The sequence below is a fragment of the Cebidichthys violaceus genome, unplaced genomic scaffold, assembly GCF_023349555.1.
Source record: "Cebidichthys violaceus isolate CVI_PGR_0920_01 unplaced genomic scaffold, fCebVio1.0.p SCAF_12, whole genome shotgun sequence".
Taxonomy (NCBI): domain Eukaryota; kingdom Metazoa; phylum Chordata; class Actinopteri; order Perciformes; family Stichaeidae; genus Cebidichthys; species Cebidichthys violaceus.
Genome location: NW_027176285.1, coordinates 6,082,830 through 6,101,442, shown reverse-complemented (window position 1 = coordinate 6,101,442; position 18,613 = coordinate 6,082,830). Strand labels below are relative to the sequence as shown.

The following is an 18,613-nucleotide window of genomic DNA, read 5'->3' as shown; positions in this document are numbered from 1 at the left end:
AAACAGTTCAGGGAGTTTCCCGTTGGAGCTCAACCACATCACGACAAAAACATCATCTCTCTGTTACTATTTGACTTGAATTCTAAAAATGAGTACAAAACAAATTAGTTATGAGTTATAGCACCTTGACGAGTTATAGATTGCTCCACGCTTCCAGAGTTGTGAGCTCAATGAAAACAATGAGCTCAACTCATTCTCACCTATTTTAAGAGGCAGAATTCCTAAATGGCCATTCATTTAAGGCTGAAGCCCATGGACCCCACTTTAGTGATTTTAACAAATAACAGGGACTTACAATGCAACATCTCCCAAAAATCTGCTTATTGCAAGGTGTTTTTTTTAGACTAACACATTCTCCAATAATAAGTAATAAAATACATGTAATGAAATACATGAAATATACAATAGAGTATAATCCCGTAACTAAAATATGTTACAATGCATTGTTCATTTTTTTCAGCTTGATTGAATATCATGTGCCCCATGTAATTTCAGCACATATGCAATTGTATTTTTTTATTGTGACTTTTGAGTGATTCTGGAAGAATTCAAGGCTTGAATTATGGGAACAGATGTATGCCTTGATGAACGTAGGCTCTGTTCTTTGTTTATGACATGAAGATATGATATTTTGTAGATATGAAAATATCTACAAAACTTCATAAGCAAGTGGTAATGTGTGTAATCATATTATTGATTCATGTATGTAAAAATCCCAGCAATAAATAAATACAAATTCACATGTTCTTTACCTCTTGTCTACAACAACGTCAATCATGATTGATTGTTTAAATCCCCAAATGAAGCAATCATTTTAATCAAGTGTTTTTTTTTGACAGTATACAAAACCAAAAATAAAAAGACAAAATAAATATATATCAGTATATATCAAGCCGCAGAACAATCTCCACATCATGGTAAAAAAGTTTTCCAAATTTATTTTATTAAGACTGTGATGTGTTATTGTTACAAGTTGTCCATTCAGCACTGAAAATCTGCTGCAAAATATTTTAAACCCATCAAAATGCAATAAAGTAATCAAAGCTATAGAACCAAACTACAAAAGAGTTAAGCCGATTCAAAAGTTAAACCTTATCCACAATTTTTGTGCACTTGGATGTCTGCATCTCATGTTTGTTGTTGCGGGGGTTGAACGTGACTTTAAAGTGGCACTTCAGATGCTGCGGAGAGAGAAACAATAATAACCATTACATTGAGAACTCTCCAAAACCTGGCGGTAAAAGACAATATGTAATAATCTGTCTTTGTATTATGAAATAATATAAAACATAAAAGCATGAATGTAAATGTTGAGAAAATAATCATTGTTGAGTTGAACATAACTTTGTGAACACATACATTTAGCAAACGTTTTTATCCAAAGTTACAGTTCAGTATCTATCTACACACCGTAGACGCAGCTACGGGAGCAATTTTGGGGTTAAGTGTCTTGCTCAAGGACACATTGACATGAGACTAGTAGAGCAGGAGCCGGGGAATCGAACCACCTACCCTCTGATTGAAAGGCGGCCCTGCTCTCCACTTAGCCACGGTCACCCCACACATGAAACAAAATGTACCTTTTTCACAAGACTGCAGCTGTTCAGGTCATGGTTTTCTCTCTTAAGACATTTGGTTTTTCCCAGGACTGCATCAATTTTAAAGTTGATCATGTTGGTCACCTAATGAGATAAGTGGACAGTCAGCAGAACTATTAGATGGTGGTGACATGGTGTGTTGCATGGAAGTTCCTTTGTGTCTGAAAAATGAATCTAACCTGTGCCTGAGCGCCGGTGATGGAGACCAGCTTGAACATCCTCTTGCTCTTGGAGTGAGTGTTGTGCATCTTCACAGCATATTGAGTCGCCTCCTGAACCTCAGTTGACTCTAGACTTCTCTCAGACCAGCTGCCAAGGAGAGGCACTTTTTCTATGGGGAAATTCAACACACATTAGGTGTAAATTTCACACAATTGCATGGCTATTGATGGGACAACTAATCAAGTGATCTCTACTCTATGTTATTGGTAATATAACAGACTACTCAAGTGGCATAGCACAATGCACTGAAATGAACACTTTCTCACTCCCAACTCGTCAAATACCGACACTCGGTAAGTGCCCCTCGGTTGTCTGATACAGATGCACTGAGGCACCCTTTAGCGTTGTCAATCAAACACAGGACACCGCTTTTTGTGTCCCGTCTAAAACCAAGTATCTGTTGCCTTATTTTGTCACGTCAGTCACTAGGTCGCTAGTAATTCAGTAGACACGTGAGTCGCTAGTCACCTGGTAGTCAAGTGAGACGCTAGTCATTCGGTAGTATCATGAGTCGCTAGTCACTCTGTAGTCATCTAAGTCACTAGGTAGTCCCGAAAGTCGCTAGTAACCTGGAAGTCACGTGGGTCAATAGTCTTAGTAGTCACGTGAGTCGCTAGTTACTTGGTAGTCACTGTTCGCTAGTCACTCATTAGTCACGTGAGTCACTTGGTAGTCACTGGGTCACTAGTCTCTCGGTAGTCACTAGTCACTTGGTAGTCACTGTTCGCTAGTCACTCGTTAGTCACGTGACTCACTTGGTAGTCACTGGGTCACTAGTCTCTCGGTAGTCATGTGAGTTGCTAGTCACTCGGTAGCCAATTGAGTCGCAAGTCACTCGTTAGTCGCTGGGTCCCTAGTCACTCTGTAGTCACATGAGTCACTAGTCTCTTGGTAGTCACGTGAGTCACTAGTCTCTTGGTAGTCACGTGAGTCACTAGTCACTCGGTAGGCACGTGACTCGGTAGGCACGTGACTCGTTAGTTACTCGGTACAATCTTAAGTCACTAGTCACTTAGTGACTTGAGTAACATGAGTTGTTAGTAAGACAAGTTAACGTCTACCATGATCTTTTCCTAAGCCTAACTAAATGGTTTAGTTGCCTAAACCTAACTTCCTGTGAAGACGGGAGTTTGACAAAACGCTATGCATGTAACAGGGGGAAACTGCCAAGCTGTTTGACACATCCAAAACTGACGCTAGAGGGGTACCTTAAGTGTCGGGCCTCTGACCAAGTGTCGGTATTTGACGAGTTGGGAATGAGAACGTGTTGCACTTATTCATACACATAAAAATGCCCACCCATACAAATGCACTGATACACCGACTCCAATGGCACAATCAGTCAGTGTTCTGTTTCTGTGTGTTCCCTTTGGGGTTTTTATGCTGCTTCATCCTGAAAATTTGGGGTTTCAGTCCAGAACATCAGTCAAGAACTTGGAAACGTTAAGACAACTGGATTCAGCCAGTTTTACTCAAACACTGCCAAACCGTTCACATTACTCTGCCAAACCAAGCCTCAATCATCAGGCCAAGAATATAAAGCAGGTTTGTTTTCTCGAGGAAAGAAAAGGGAAATTTAGATGTAGTAGTTGCAGCTTCTGAACCTTGGGTGGCCCACGTGTCTAGTCACAACGATAGCAGTGTACTTCTAGGGCTGACAATGTAGGTGGGTCAGTCTACCACTTGGATCCAGACTTAGATATCTCAACAGCTATTGGATGGATTGACATGAAATTCGGCACACCCGTTGATGTTTTGCAGAGGATGAATCCACTGATTTCACTGATCCCTTGACTTTTCCTCCATGAGGCTGACATTTCAATGTTTTATTGAAATATCTTGGACAACATTTGGACGAAATACCATGGATTTGGCGTACTTTAGGCTGATTTTCCTGTCTTACAAAGTGAAACATCTCAATCTACAGTACTAGATGGATTGGCAAACATCTTTTATAGACATTAATGTTTCCCAGACAATGTATCCAACCAACTTTGGTGGTCCCCTGACATTTGCCTGGCCCAACCAGGAGGCTGACTTTTGTAATTTGGAGTTAGATTTCTTAACAACTATTACATTTGGTTCAGATTGTTATGTCAGCCTCAGGTTGAATTGTTCTATTTTAATGATTCTGCACTTTTTTATCTAGTTCAACATTTTAATGTAATTTCGTGCTAATTAGCAAAAGTTAGCTGCTAACATGCTGAACTGAGATGGTGTACACAATGAATAGTATACCTGCTAAATGTAAACATTTTAGCATATCCACTGTGAGCAGGTTAGCATGCTGATGTCACCATATTGAAGTCAACATGTGCATGCAGTTAATTTGTGCCATCGTGCTATGCTATGTCCTTGCAACTAAGCATTGGTTGAAGTTCCTGTTTTACTGCCATTTAACATGCTGCACCCTTTCAAGTACACAAGTTTGTTATGCATTGTAGTACAACAATACATATAAGTCATGGGTGTGTTCAGAGGCGCAACGGATCACACCCAACATTGCAGTTAGTTAATGGACATCATGAGGACAACACAGACGTCTTGTGGCGTCAGTAATCTTACATATATATATATATATCTATATATATATATATATATATATATATAATAGAGTATTTATGTTTTATCGTCATTAGCATTTACAATATACACCAAGTACAAATCTGAACCAACCACAATGTTTCTCTGCTCAGTAAAACCATTTCAATAACGTTGGACAAATTTGGTGGAATTGGTACTGAGTGGCCCTGATGGATTATTTTTCACTACACTCCCAAACCAAACTCCATTCTGCCAAGTGAAATAGCATCTGACCAATGACAGCTCTCTCTGACTGCTGTCTAAGCCAAGCCTCCTGACTCACTGTACCCAAGCAGACAGCAGTAGAGTCACTGTCTACAGACTGATGACATGAATGAACACGTTACTGTGTTTTGTGTCACCCAGGCACACACTGTGCCATTTTTTTCTCTAAACTGTTTGAAATCATTTCAGGTTGAATCACTTTATTGCTGATCTTGACTCTTTCAATAGCCGAGACAATCTGCTCATACAAGAGTTAAATTACTACTACAATTGCTTCTTTCATTTGATGGCTCAAATTGTTTACATGTGTCATCTCATTGTATTAGAAATGACAAATGGACAAAATGTTTCGTTCAACTGGTTTCTACATTGCTGGTCGTGACTCAGTTGTTGCATTATGTAACTGTACTATCCTTTCACTCAAGCTATTCAACTGCGTGTACATAGTACAAAACTTATTTTTGTTTGTTGTATTATTGTTCACTCTTCTCGAACTGCACTGACTGACATAAAAAATCTCAATGACACTTGGTTATAGTTCCTTTTTGCAGAATTCGTGCTTCACTTGGTTTGACTAAGCTTTTTAATTACATTTTTCTTAACCACATCTGACATTTTTTGGGTACTCACATGAATCAGGACCATAAATCTGAATTTTTTTTTTGTTTTTGTTTTGAGAACTGTCCCCACAACAGATTTTAAATAAGCATATAAGTAATAATACATTTATAAAAACATACTATATATAAATAAGAAATAAACAAAGAAAAGTGTCAACACTTTATTTTCCTAGCATTTTATCTCTGTGGGCGATTGACATCTTAATATTAATTAAGGTCACAAGAATAGAGGTATGAATATGAAGTGTAAAAAGCAAAGTAATGTAATCAGGACAGTATAAGTAGTTACAGCGTAGCTTTAAATATACCTATTATTTTAATCATCAAATTTGTTTAGAATAGAAAGCTGTTGCCATGAGTCTATTTATTCTTCTTCTATGCAAAGACTCCCTGTTCCCATACTCGTACTTCTTATCCATATCAGCACGTACTTGTTGTGATGGCTTCCTCCACAGGCTGCTCGCCCAAACACAGCTGGATGGCCGACAGACAGATCACCACTGCCAACGGGAGGAACATCTTTTAAGTTTCAACCACCACCAAACTGGACTCTTCACAGGGGGAGGACTGACCCGAAGAACGGATCCTGACAAAAAAAAACAAAGCTTCAGATGAGCAGGACACTTGCCAACTCAACTCGCAGACTTCCTACAGTGTGATCCAAGGAGAAAGCAGTACAAAGAAAAGGAGGAGAAAAAAAGACAACTTTAAAAGCACAGCTATAAAGCAAGAAAATGCAAAAATGACAGATGTAGAAAAGGCTGCAAAGAGAAAAACATTGCAGCTCTTTACCTTTCTGATGTTGAAAATAAATAGGACCTCGGTGAGCAAGACGGAGAGAAATAATGGCAGTGAGGGAGAGAGAAAGAGGGGAGGGTGTTGTCAGGGAATGGCAGAGGCTGTTCAGCATTTAAGCTCTGGTATGTTTAACAAACCAATGAAGACCACACCCCCCCTGCTGCCTGGCAATGACGTCATGCAGGGATTTAACAACCATCAGCGGCTTTGGGGCGTGCGTGTGTGTGTGTGTGTGTGTGTGTGTGTGTGTGTGTGTGTGTGTGTGTGACTAAGTGTAGATGGGTGTCAGATGTGTGCCATTGTGTGTGTGTCTCCGTGCTCTTTGTGTGTTTGCATTCATGTGTGTTGTGTGGGCCTGTGGCCTGTGTGTGAATGTGAGCATGTATACATGAACGAGGCACTTCTGTGGGAGATGTGACTCAAACTGGCAGTGAGTCACTGTGCAAACTGTAGGCCACAGCGTTATTATTTCTAAAGTACGTCAACACCGGGTCCAGCACATTTGTTATCATGTGATAAAGGGTTTAAAATATTCTGACGGCAATGAATAAATGCACAAGCGTCAGCGAGATTGGAGTTAATAAACTTGAGTGTCCTTGTTCATAAAGATGAGGCTGACTGAAGGAAGGAAAGGTGCATTCTTTCTAATGGCCTTCAGGGGGCGACTCCTCTGGTTGTATAGAAGTCTATGAGAAAATGACTCTACTTCTCTCTTGATTTATTACCTCAGTAAACATTGTGAACATGAGTTTATGGTCTCAATCTCTAGTTTCAAGCCTTCTTCAATACAGCATGAGGTCCATTTAGAGTCAAACAGACCATAAAGCAGGGGATGCTTAATACATTATAATTGACAGGTCGCTACCACGGCGTTGTCTGGGTTGGGAGTTGGCTGTGTTTCACAGTGTGTTCCCAGTTCATGAAAGTTGTAATCATTTTAGTTGGCAAAAAATCTTGTCTTGTCTTGTTTAGTGTTTCGTTGTTATTAGCTCTACCCTCTCAAGATTGAAAAATATCAAGACGACAACGGCCAAAAACCAAGATAGCGAGGGCCAAAACGCGGAACTTGTAGGCTTTAAAAACACTGGTCAATTGCTCACAAATATGTATTGTTTGGGCCACTAGAGGGCAGAAGACCTCCACAACAAGCTGACAAACCAAAAGCAATGCTATATTATTATATACCGTGTTGGCAAACGGTTGCCTATTTACGCATTCAGCAGACACAGAGCAACATAAGGGTTCATTTTGGAGATGTGTTTAAGCTCTGTTTTGGTCTCCACCAACCACTGAGAAAAATGTATGCCAGGGGTGCCCTCTCTCCAATTTGTTTTCTGTCACCTCTCTTCTGTCACTATTGATTAAAAATGTATGTAATAAATAGGAAGCAATATATCAGGTCTTTGCTTTGATGTTCCACTTTTTGAGATGAAGTTGATGAGAGCAGCGAGACTGAACCAAACCAAGAGAATGAGCTAAAAGAGGCTAACATACTGTATATGAGATGGAAGCACTCACTTATATTTATACAAGTCACAGTAGTTTTTTTATTTTATTTCATGAAACCTTCCACTCTCTCAGCTCTCAGTTTCAAGTCTTGAATGTGGGCATTGTTGGTAGCATGAATAGTTGTTTGTTTGTCTGCTAGTTGGCAGGATCCAGACCTATCAACAAATTTTCATGAAACACTGGCGAGGGAATAAATGATTCCAGGCCCGGCTTGTTAACACTGCAAAACTTCCATTACTCTTTTGTCCCACTGACGTTAAGACTTATCCGTTAAAATAGTTGGAGACCGAAAGCAAAATCCCTCAAGCTATGCTGTGTGTGATGTGTCAGTCCACCCAGCAGGGGGGAGCAGCACTGTATCACATAATGCAACAGGTGGACGAGGCGGAATTACTGCCTTCTCATGCTCAGAGAAACAGTTGTGTTTGATCACAGAGGAGCTTGAATACTATGAGCACACAGTATGAGCAATCAATTTCAAAAAGAATGTCCTATACAAGTGGTCACACATGCAAGTTCATTCTCCGCAATAGTCACTGTGTCTACCGGCTACAATACTTTGGACTTTCAACTAGGGGCACCATGCAAACTGGTCAGTTTAGGATTAGGTGTCAGAGAAGTGACAGAAGGTGGAAGTAACAGGTGCACAAACAGAGATAGCTAAATGATATCTATAGGACAAAATAACTGACAGCTCTCACACAGGAAGCAGAGATAAAGACAGGTGAGACAAAAGAGGGAGGGGGGGGGGATCAGACTGACATGTTGGCTCATATAGTGAGGCAGATGGACAGTCAGATAGACTTATTGCCAGACAAAAACAAGCAGCAGTCCAGTCCAACAACACCCACTTCCAAAAGACTCTCAATCAACGCCACTTGGACACTAAACTAAACTACTATCTAAGAAAAATGTCCAACACAAATAGATGCAGACTGAAAAGCCAACATGCAGTACGACAGACAAATATCTCTTCCAAGCCTGGTTGCTGTTCGCTGCTCCCTAATGAGACGCACTGTAACTCTTTCAGACGGGTCAGGGTCAGAATGTGGGTGGCTGGATTAGCTCAGATTGGAAATCCCCCCCTCTACTTTCAACAGAATAATTGATGTCGGTGTTGTTTGCCTGATGATGGGTGGGCCAGACGCCAACGGGCCACAGTTTTTGTTCTTGTCCAGTCTGTCCAGGTCAAAGGTCAGAGTGACTTCACAGATAAACAGCCCCTAAACAGCCCTGTAAACAGAGCATACCGCTGTGTGGTATCGAACTGTTTTTTAAAGGTAATTAATGAGACAAAACATATTTTTTTTTAGTTATATACGCTGTTGATTGTGCAGTTTATATACTTTGTTGAAATTATAAAACTGAACATTTGACACACAGTAACATCTCTAATGAGATCAGAGTGAAATGTGCTATTATGATTCAAGACTAAAGACTTTACCGTGGAGACTGAGTCACCAGTTGTTTTTTTAGGAACTCCTGCACAACTGAATGCAAACCAACACGACACCCCTGCAGCACATTTAACCTTTGCGAAGCTCCTCAGTATTGGTTGACCTGCATCAGCGAGGTGTGAGGCTGTAGCGTCTGACTGGGTTGCACTGACAGATGTGGCATTTCTTTTCCAAACCACCATTTGCATTCACGGGGAGGACAAAAGGTCACCGCTTTGGATAATGAGATATCACCGACATCCAATTTATGTCCAGCTAAAGCAAAGAGCACTGGAACCATTAATGGATTTAATGTGTTTTTTTGTTGTTGTGCTCACCACATAACAGGTTACATAAGAAGCAAACAAACAGATAAATAAATTAATCAGGTTCTCATGACTTGCAGTTTAGACCAATAATTGAGTAAAACCTGGAAAAGCCTGTGTTTTTGAGTAGGAGACAACATGTTTCACACAAAATGTCCCTCATGTACTACTTGTCCTTACCAGTAGAGGATGAATGCATTTTTAATATTCAAAATAATTATGATTTTATTTATTTTGGAGTAGTTCGTTCAAATACAAAGGCTGAAAACGCGAAAAATCACCAAAAAACTGAAATTGAGTGAATTACTGTAGCGCCCCCTATTGGTTGAATGGACTGAAAATTACAGGGGATGTTCCACCATGCGATGGGCACATATACTGCAAATTTGGTGATTTTACGATACACGGTTGAGAAGTTATATGTATTGATAAACAAGCCACTCCCCAAGAAGTTCATTGGTCCATATCTTCTAAACGCTGTAAGATATCAACACGTTTTTGATAACTTCATGTGAGCTAGATCCAATAATGATGCACAGCAAATTTGGTAGCAATCGGACAAAGCGTGTAGGAGGAGTTCTCAAAAATGTGTTTTTCACAAAATTCAAAATGGCGGAAAATTTTGGTAGGCGGACCTTAGGGGTCTGAGAGGCTTTTTTTTAGATCTAGCGGATCTGGACATGTGTATTGAATTTCAAGTAAATCGGACATACTGGCCGAGGGGCGTCGCCGGTCCGACTTGTAGGGGGCGCTAGAGAGACATTTTTTTAAAACGAAATTTGCAACCTATGTCAGATGGCAATTTTCACCAGACCTGACAAGTCTGCAAAATTTGGTGAGTTTTCATGCATGCCAAGTACCCCAAAAATACTCCCAATGTACAAAAATAAAAATCAGAATAATAATAATACCCCATAGAATTTCAATAGGGCCTTCGCTGGCCCGACGTTGTCGGTGGCTCGGGCCCTAAATATTAAATTGCTGGCACTTTTAGGTAAACCCACTGCAGTATCGCAGTGAAAAGTGATGCAAACATAAACCATCATAATCCTGCTGCAAGAGCCCGTATCTTGTTCTTTCCATGTCACATTCCTTAAAACCTCAGACCTGGGATCAGTGCTGATAGCTCAGCGGCCCATAATCCCCTGACAGTTAGGGACCCGCCCACCAAATCGGGTGATTGACAGCCGGCTCCTCCAACCAGGTGGCGGCCGACTCTGTCTGGTCTCCTTCCTCCCCTCCTCCTCCTCCTCCTTGTCCGACTTCGTTGCTCTCGTGCCCCGCTAGTCCGTCCGGGGAAGCCGAAGAACAACTCGACGAAAGTCCCAGCTATGGAAGGTGACAACATAATAATAATGCCTGTTTGACTCGGGGACATTTTCCAAGGTAAGTTTGTCTGTTTCTAACTGGGGCTAGGAGGGAATTAGCGGCTCGGAGGCTGCGCGTGTCGGGAGGGGAGGCGAAAAGTTTAACCGCCTCGCTACACGGGACAGGAGGGGAATCTCCTCAATGTTATTCACAGTGGGGATGTGTCATGCTGCTACCCTGAGCACTTGTTATATTACATGTTTTTTTTAATTATTATTTTATGCTTTATAATTATGCCTAACACGATGCCCCCCCCAAAATACATGTAATTAATTAATTTATTTTTAATTATCCTGTATTGTGAATTAAACTGGTCTGTTTACTTTTGTTTTTGTTGATTAAACAGCTGTGTTATGGGGGTCAAAATATACTTCCATGTTTGTTTTGTGAAAGCTGTATGAGTAGCAGCAAACAAGCCAAGTGTGAGATAGTATTGAAGGAATTTGGCTGTACTTAAAACACATTATAGTGTTTGAATTTAAATGATTAAAGACTCATGGCTGAGTGGCAAGTGTGGTCTGTGAGTTGTGTGTGTTTATGTGCATGCAACACTGCACGTTTGTCTCTCCGTAGGGAAAGTAAGATCAGAGCATCAAAGGCACTGCTGATGCATCAACTTGTTTTGCTTCTGGCTCTCAGACACCAGCTCAGGAACAGGCAGTGTGCAGATGTACAGCGTCAACATCGTTGAGTCATCCAAAGGCACTTGTTAATGTGATAAACAACATTATGCATTATCCTGCTCTCTCCCGTTTTGTATATTTATTTGCACAATTATAGCTCTGGGGGCCCAGCAGCAACGGTTAATGCTCCGAGTCCGCGAATAGAAACAAATACTGTACACACACTGACACACACACACACACACACACACACACACACACACACACACACACACACACACACACACAAACAGACAGACAGACGGAGACAGCGGGACGGGGTCTCGCTGCAGATGTGCATTCCTGCAGCCAGTGGAGTGATCGACCCTTTAAATAGAGCTCAACAAGAATGCAAACAGACCGAGCAGAAAGACAAAACCTGAGGGGGGGGGTGTAGGAGAGGGAAGGTAGGTGGCAGTGGAGGAGACTAGGCTGGGAACTGGATTCCCTCAAAAATAACCCAGCGTGATGCTCTTTCTTCAAACGTCCCACCAATTAATTTGAAGCCAAATGTGGGTCAGAGTTCGCGTGACGGAGGGAGGACGCCGCTCTCGAAGTCCCTGAGAAAGTCGAGGTCGAGTGTAGATTTTAAACGCGGGATGTCGCCGCGTCACATTGCACATCGCGTACCAGTGGCCGACTTTGAACCTTGCCCATGAAATCCCGCGACGGGACGCCGAGCGTGCCCTCGTGTTTATCAGAACCAGGCCGGTCTGTGATGCCTTCAAAAACATGTTGTCCCGTACGGAGCACAGAACGGAGATTCTCATTCGTCCATGCGTTGAAACTTGTTGTTTTTTTTCATTTTGAGTCATCATTTGGTTAGCGGTTGGTTTTTCTTTTGTTTTTTTTACTTGACGGAAAATGACACATTAAATGTGAATCGGTGGATTTGTGATGTATTGAGTGTACTTATGAATGAAAGCCAAGCTGAGATCGTGCTTATCCAGTAGTGTGTGTGTGTGTGTGTGTGTGTGTGTGTGTGTTTGTTCTAAGGATCAAGCTGCACTCATTCATGTGGAACACAAATAAGATGTAAAAGTAATAAATGTAAAAGCTATTTTTTTTCTTTACTTGGATATACTTCCAGCAAATACTTAAAATACTTTTGTTAGGGAATTGACCCACCCCTGGAGCACTGACTGGCCAATCATAGTGTAGCGTCGGCCAGCTCTAATTAGGGTCCGACAACTATCCTGCTCTGCTCCATAGACTTTCATGCAATTGTTTCAGAGTTTCTTTCATTATGAAGCTGGTTTCTAGCTCATCAAATGTTCTGTAATAGTGATACTCATTAACCGGCTTCAAAGGAACGGTGTTCTTTAATTTCATTGTCTTCTGTCTCAATCGCCAGCTGATGTGGTGGTTCACTTTTCACACTGTGACCTGTAGGCTTTCAGCTTTCATCTTTGTCTTCTTTAAACTGTTTTCACTGCTGAATCAGTCTTACATCCTGGAATAAATAATATTTTTTTCCAAAAATGAGATAGTATTAATTCAGGGAGTGCAGTTAGTGACAGTGTGGGCTCCACGGTTGCTTCGACAGCTGTGATCAGGGCTTAGCCAACGTTCTCACTCCTTGCTGCTTTAAATGGGATTTCTGGATTAATGAAGGATTTTAGTCCGTTGTGTTAAGCTCAGAAGGTGCTGAAAGTGTTATTGGTTTGATCAGTACAGATGAGTCACAATCAGTAGTTGGAAGGTAAGAGTGTTGTTGCGTTCTTTCGGGGGTAAAGTTGTCCCCATCACATTTGGCTGTTTGGCTGGGATTGACTCAATCACAATTTCGACTATCCAGCTTTTGTCTGCAAGTGGCTCGTCACTGTTGGTCGCTTGAGACATGGCAGGGAAGAGTTCACACTCGTAGACTGTATTTTGTTGGCTGTCCGTTTACCAATTGAAACCAATTTTCCTCCCGCACTCCCACGTGGCAGTAAAACAGACACAGAATTGCTTTAGCCAGCCTCCAGGTTAGTTAATGTGTCCCAGGTTTTCTCCATCACTGTTTATTTCTTTGTTTTGAAATCAATTCAGCTAATTTAACTCGGCTAAGAGTCCTCGCAGAGAGGGCCGATGGTGGTTTGGTCCTAGCCAGAGTCCCTGTGTGCTCTGTGGAGGCAAACACCTGGCTGCTCCCATGCAGTATCTCTTGTCCTTAGCAACAGGGTTTGCCGTTCATGGATTTCACTTCGCAGGCTGGGTGGCCTGAGCAAGGAGGATGCTTCCTGGTTTAAAGCTTGTCAAATCCTGGCTTCGAAAGCTGTGCAGCAGAAGATTGGCTCTTCCACTCTCTCTCGGCCACTTAACCGCTCTGAAAGTAAATGTACACAGAGTAAGAAAAAGGAAGCACCTTGCTGTTTGCCTCTTGGAAGGTAACCAATGGGTTCCCAGGTCTTCTGTGTCTATAAAAGGAAGAAACCGGAGTGTATTTTTTGCTTTATGAACACTGTGACCAAAAAAACTCTAAAAAGATTATTTAGAAATACACTCGGTAAACAAATGTGCTCTTTGGATTGGGATATCCAGAAGAGGAAGGGAAATCCAAGGTGTTCGATGTTGGCGGACTGCTGAGGTCAAATAACATCAGGTTTATCAGCGTATTTTCCCTGAGTCCAAATCGAGGGACAGGAAAACGCAGTATGCGCATGGCCTTGTGGGTGTTTTTAGGTGCGCAGAGGATACTCACATGCATCTTTAGAAATCTTCTGAACAGAGAACTTTCTCACAAGTTCTCTGTTCAGAAGAATTTGAAGGATCCTCGTCATTGGATCAGTCCTTCGATGGGATTTGATGACGAGGTGTCCTTGATATTGATTCGTCTAAGGATCCTGGCGCCCAGGTTGTAAGAAAAGTTAAATATACCATGTTGCTTTGTGATAAAAGCTTTAAAAAGATCCTAGAAAAAGTGTATAAACTCAGGATTTAAGGAAAAAGTTTTGCCTTGTGTGGTCACGTTGACTGCACTGAAGTGGAGGGGGAAGCTCGTAGCTCAGAGAATAACACTTACTGTAAGATGACTGCAGCGAGCCAACTGAATATAAATTTGAATGGAAACCATATTCGCTGGAACACAACGCACTTATCAAGAGTTTTACCAGTAGTTCCAGTTAAGTGTGGGAGTCGTTTTTAGGAGTTGCCCTCAAGCAATCGCATGATCAATCAGATGAATGCTCGGATAGGAATAACCAATCAGAGACAACGGATTTGCCCTACACCTGCCCCATTGTTCCATCAACATCTGTCCAAAGTCCAAAATTCCCCCTTTCTGTGGTTTGACGAATACAGACCTACAACAATTTACTCATTCTATACTCCAGTTGATTTTTTAACGACGGCCCAGCTCAGTTAAGTTCACGTCCAAACACCTCATTCTAGGAAGAGAAAGGTACTGTTATTCAGCTTGGCTCTTGCTTCGCCCGATTCCCTGCAGACAGCTCTCACTGGCAGGCCAGTCTCTGCTCAAGCTTCTGGCCAAAAACCACATACACACACACGCATACCGTACACACAAGTATGCGCACAGGCTCCACTCAGACCTTCACGCAGACTCAATGCGTGCACACATGCGAATTCAAGACGGTCCAGTACTTTTTAAGCGTGCGCATCTCCCATGGTCACGTGCACGCGGAGCACGACGCCAGTCCAAGCCTCCATGGTACTGTGCTCTCCACACTCATATTTCACTAGTCACACACACGGAGGGCCCACGGCAATCAACTTTTAAATTAGAGAGCGAGCTGCTCCAAGAACTTGGTAGCTGCTTGCCAGGTCTGAGGCCGCGCTGTTTCTTGGTGTGCGCCTGTGAGTGAGACGGAGAGAGCCAGCTCTCAATATTAAACCAACTCTGAGGGGCCTAGATTGGGGTATTTTGTCCTCCTCTTGTGCTGCTGTTTGCGCACTTTTATCCCCACTCTTACTTATTAGGAGCTCTGCCCGATCGTTCAGTCTGGAGTTTTGGCTTGTCCGTTTCTCGTTGTACTACGTTTCTCTGTGTTTTGCTGCAGTTGAAAACAGATCCAAGCCACAAGGTCGGGCCACTTAAGCAGGGCTTGGCGTCGTGGGTTGGAGCTGCTGCTTCTTTTCGGGATCTACCAAACAATAAGGACAGCAATAGTGTGGCGATAGTGAAAGTGTAATATTTCAAATATGGGTTATTTCTATCTAAGGAAAAAAAGCAACAACTTCTGTGAGTGCTAGCTCTGCCAGCTCTACAAGACAACTCCCTGTTTGATGGCTGAGTGATGGTTGAATATAATGGCAGCTCTGCAGAGAAACCCTATACTCGCTCCTTGATGTATGTGAACTGATGCCAAACATCTGAAGTTTGCTGCATCTGTTTTAAATAGAATAACTATTTTTGCCAGAAGACTCCATTTTTTTTTACTCTGGAAACTTGATTATAATGGATAACCACAAAAGCCATTAAAGAACTCATGAAATACCCTAAAAATTCAAGACTCAAGATGAATTCAGCAAACGACTGTTTAAAGGGACAGTGTGTAGGATTCGGTGGCATCTAGCCAAGTGCTTGCCAATCGCAACCAACTGAATACCCCTCCGCTCACCCATCCCTTTCTAAGACTGCGGTAACGTGAGACGCCGAGTGCAAAACCGTGGCGACGCCGGTCGCCTTGCTCAGACTTAATGACTGCTTTAGCGAGGGAAGTCACGCAGCGGTTGGCGGTACCGCGGCGGACTCACGTTACCGCAGTTTCACGAGCGTGTCGGAGAACTCTGGGGGCTTTCAGGTTACATAACAATGTAAAAGTCAGTTTTTGGTTTGTCCGTTAGAGCGACTAGAAACATGGCGGTGCAACACGGTGGACCCGCTCCCTATGTCGGGTCTCAGGTCTCAGGTGATTATACGCTATTAAAACAGTTATTAATATTGTATTCATATGGTATGTCGTTTTTTTTTCGTAATACATAGAATGACAACCAAAAGAACAAATGTAACGTTAATATTTAAAACAAAAGTGTTGATGATGATGGAGCCCTATTTTAAGCGTGTTAGGGTTAGGGTTAGGGTTAGGGTATATTCTGTGACGACTCAGTCCAGCGCAGTGTTGACTGTGAAAATACAGCTAGCCGGGGAGATTATCAGAGCTTGGAAGAATATTAAGCCTGCGCTGGTATGAAATTTCTACCTCCAGGTCTCAAGTGGTTTCTTTCCAAATCGGGTTGATTTACAAGCTGCTGTGGTAAAAAAAAAATGTGCCGATATTTTGGCTGTTCGGTGTTGACTCCCCTCCCTGCAGGTGTTCATATTTACCATCACTGGCAACATGAAGATGTTCTGTTTGTGACCCAGAGATCTTCAGCTGAGCACACAGATCCACCATCTTGTTATTTGAAAAGCCTCATTAATGCGTTAATTGCTCTCTTCGCTGCCTCAGTGGGGTTCATTTTCTGACGCAGTGAAGAGCTCTGTCTGTCTACGTAACAAGTTAGGGTGGCAACAGGGATAAGTGGCCACAGTGTATAAGTGCTATTTTACACATGGGTGTGCTGTGATCAATACATCAGATCAATCAGCTGCCCCCATACAGTCTCACCCTGAGGGTTGAGGGTTGATTGCTCACCCTGGTAGGAGTTTTGGTACGACGGCTCTTTGTGGAGGGAGTTGGTGGCAGACTTAAGTATTCCGTTTGACTGTGAGTTTCAGGATGGGAGCGGAGATTTGTGTTGTGTCCGTCTTTATTCCCGAATCGTTTATCGCACAGTTTACAAATCACTTCGTTCACCTTCAATTGTTCTTCTCTTTCGTTTGGTTTATAATTCAAAGAATCGCCAACGGGGTATTTGCATTCTTTTTGCTAACGAGAGCGGAAAGCCTTCATGCTGGAAATGGGGCTACATGTGTAATTACTAGGGCTGTGCTGATTAGCTCGAAGCTCCATTCATAACGTTAACATCCAAATTATGGTTATTATTAATAACTTACAGAAACATTGTGTGCAATGGTCCTTCTTTCACCTCCTCTTCTCCCCTCACTCTCTAACATACAACCTTAACCCATGTCTTAACCTAAAGCTAACCTAACTATGAAGGCAAATCGCTGTCAAAATTCGAGAGCGCAAATGAGATTCACGCACATCACTCTTTCGCTCGTTCGCGAAACTTTACTCTGCTCGCCCGCTCGCAGTTTTTCTTTTTGACAGTAAGTGGGCGGACTCAGTCTCTACATCTAATTGGTTACAATCCTCGTCTTTGGACAGAGCGGATATCGCTGTGTCACAGACTCAGATTTTCAGAGATTTTCAGATTGCACTACCCGTGCAGTAATAATGTACATCTTACTGAACAGGTACTTTTACTTTCTGCACTTAAAGTACATTTTGCTGATAATAACATACTTGACTAAGGTTTTGAATGCAGGTATTTACTCGTAATGGATTGTTTCATCAGTATTAATACGTTTACTGCAGTGAAGGATCTGAATACTTTTTCATCCACTAATTACTTGTCAGTGATTTAAGTTGGGCAAACAGTTAATATAGAAACAGTGGTCCCTAATCGTGGCTACAGATCCTTGAGCAGGTCCAAATTGTTGCTCATATTATATACAACTACATTATAGCTCTTCTGCAAACACACCAGTATGATTAAATATGATAACATCATGTTTTAATCAATTAAGATCAAAGCGCTTCTTTGAGCTGTTTGTCACAAGAGGTTTGACTGTCAAACACACATTGTCTGTAATAGAATGATGAGTGAATTTAAATAAATCTGAGCAACTTGACTCCATTTACAAGAGAAACACATTTTTAATTATTGTACTTCAAAACGCTATTAACATAATTTGTATTTCATCAGCCTCTACATTCTGAAAAGTTTACTAAACCAGTCAGACAAATGTAGGACATTCTGAGTAGTGGAATAGTGTTTAGTGGCGAATTGAAAACCACCTCTTAACAGACCTAGCGTCTGTGTCACAGTGATATCTGGTCTGTCGAAAGACGAGGATTGTAACCAATTAGATGTAGAGACTGGGTCCGCCCACTTACTGTCAAAAAAAACAACTGCTCGCAAGTGAGCAGAGTTAAGTTTCGCAAGAGAGCGAAATTCCCTCTCGCACGAGCGAAAGTCCCGCTCGCGCGAGAGGGAATTTCGCTCGCGGAGTGATGTAAAAGCGCTCGTCAAAGTAAAATACGCGTGGACCTCATTTGTGCTCTCGGATTTTGACAGTGATTTGCCTTCATACCTAACCCTAACCGTAAACCAAATCGTCACCCTAAAATGTAATGACTTGCATTAAAGCAA

General features: G+C 42.0%; 2 protein-coding genes across 2 annotated transcripts in view; one reads left to right on the top strand and one right to left on the bottom strand.

The window, feature by feature from the left end:
- Positions 1–923: 923 nt before the first annotated feature.
- si:busm1-57f23.1 (uncharacterized protein LOC368621 homolog) lies at positions 924–6,150 on the bottom strand. The gene is made up of 5 exons (XM_068706008.1): positions 6,041–6,150; positions 5,680–5,834; positions 1,778–1,929; positions 1,581–1,682; positions 924–1,181 (listed from the first exon to the last, which is right to left on the bottom strand). The coding sequence occupies exons 2-5, from the start codon at positions 5,765–5,767 to the stop codon at positions 1,086–1,088; spliced, it is 438 nt and encodes a 145-aa protein (XP_068562109.1). The 5' UTR covers positions 5,768–5,834; positions 6,041–6,150; the 3' UTR covers positions 924–1,085.
- A 4,445-nt stretch (positions 6,151–10,595) lies between these two features.
- Positions 10,596–18,613, top strand: part of il11ra (interleukin 11 receptor subunit alpha) — a 51,386-nt gene continuing 43,368 nt past the window's right edge. Inside the window, exon 1 of the mRNA XM_068706006.1 lies at positions 10,596–10,703. The gene's annotated coding sequence lies outside the window, so the exon portion shown is untranslated. The remainder of the gene's footprint in view (positions 10,704–18,613) is intronic.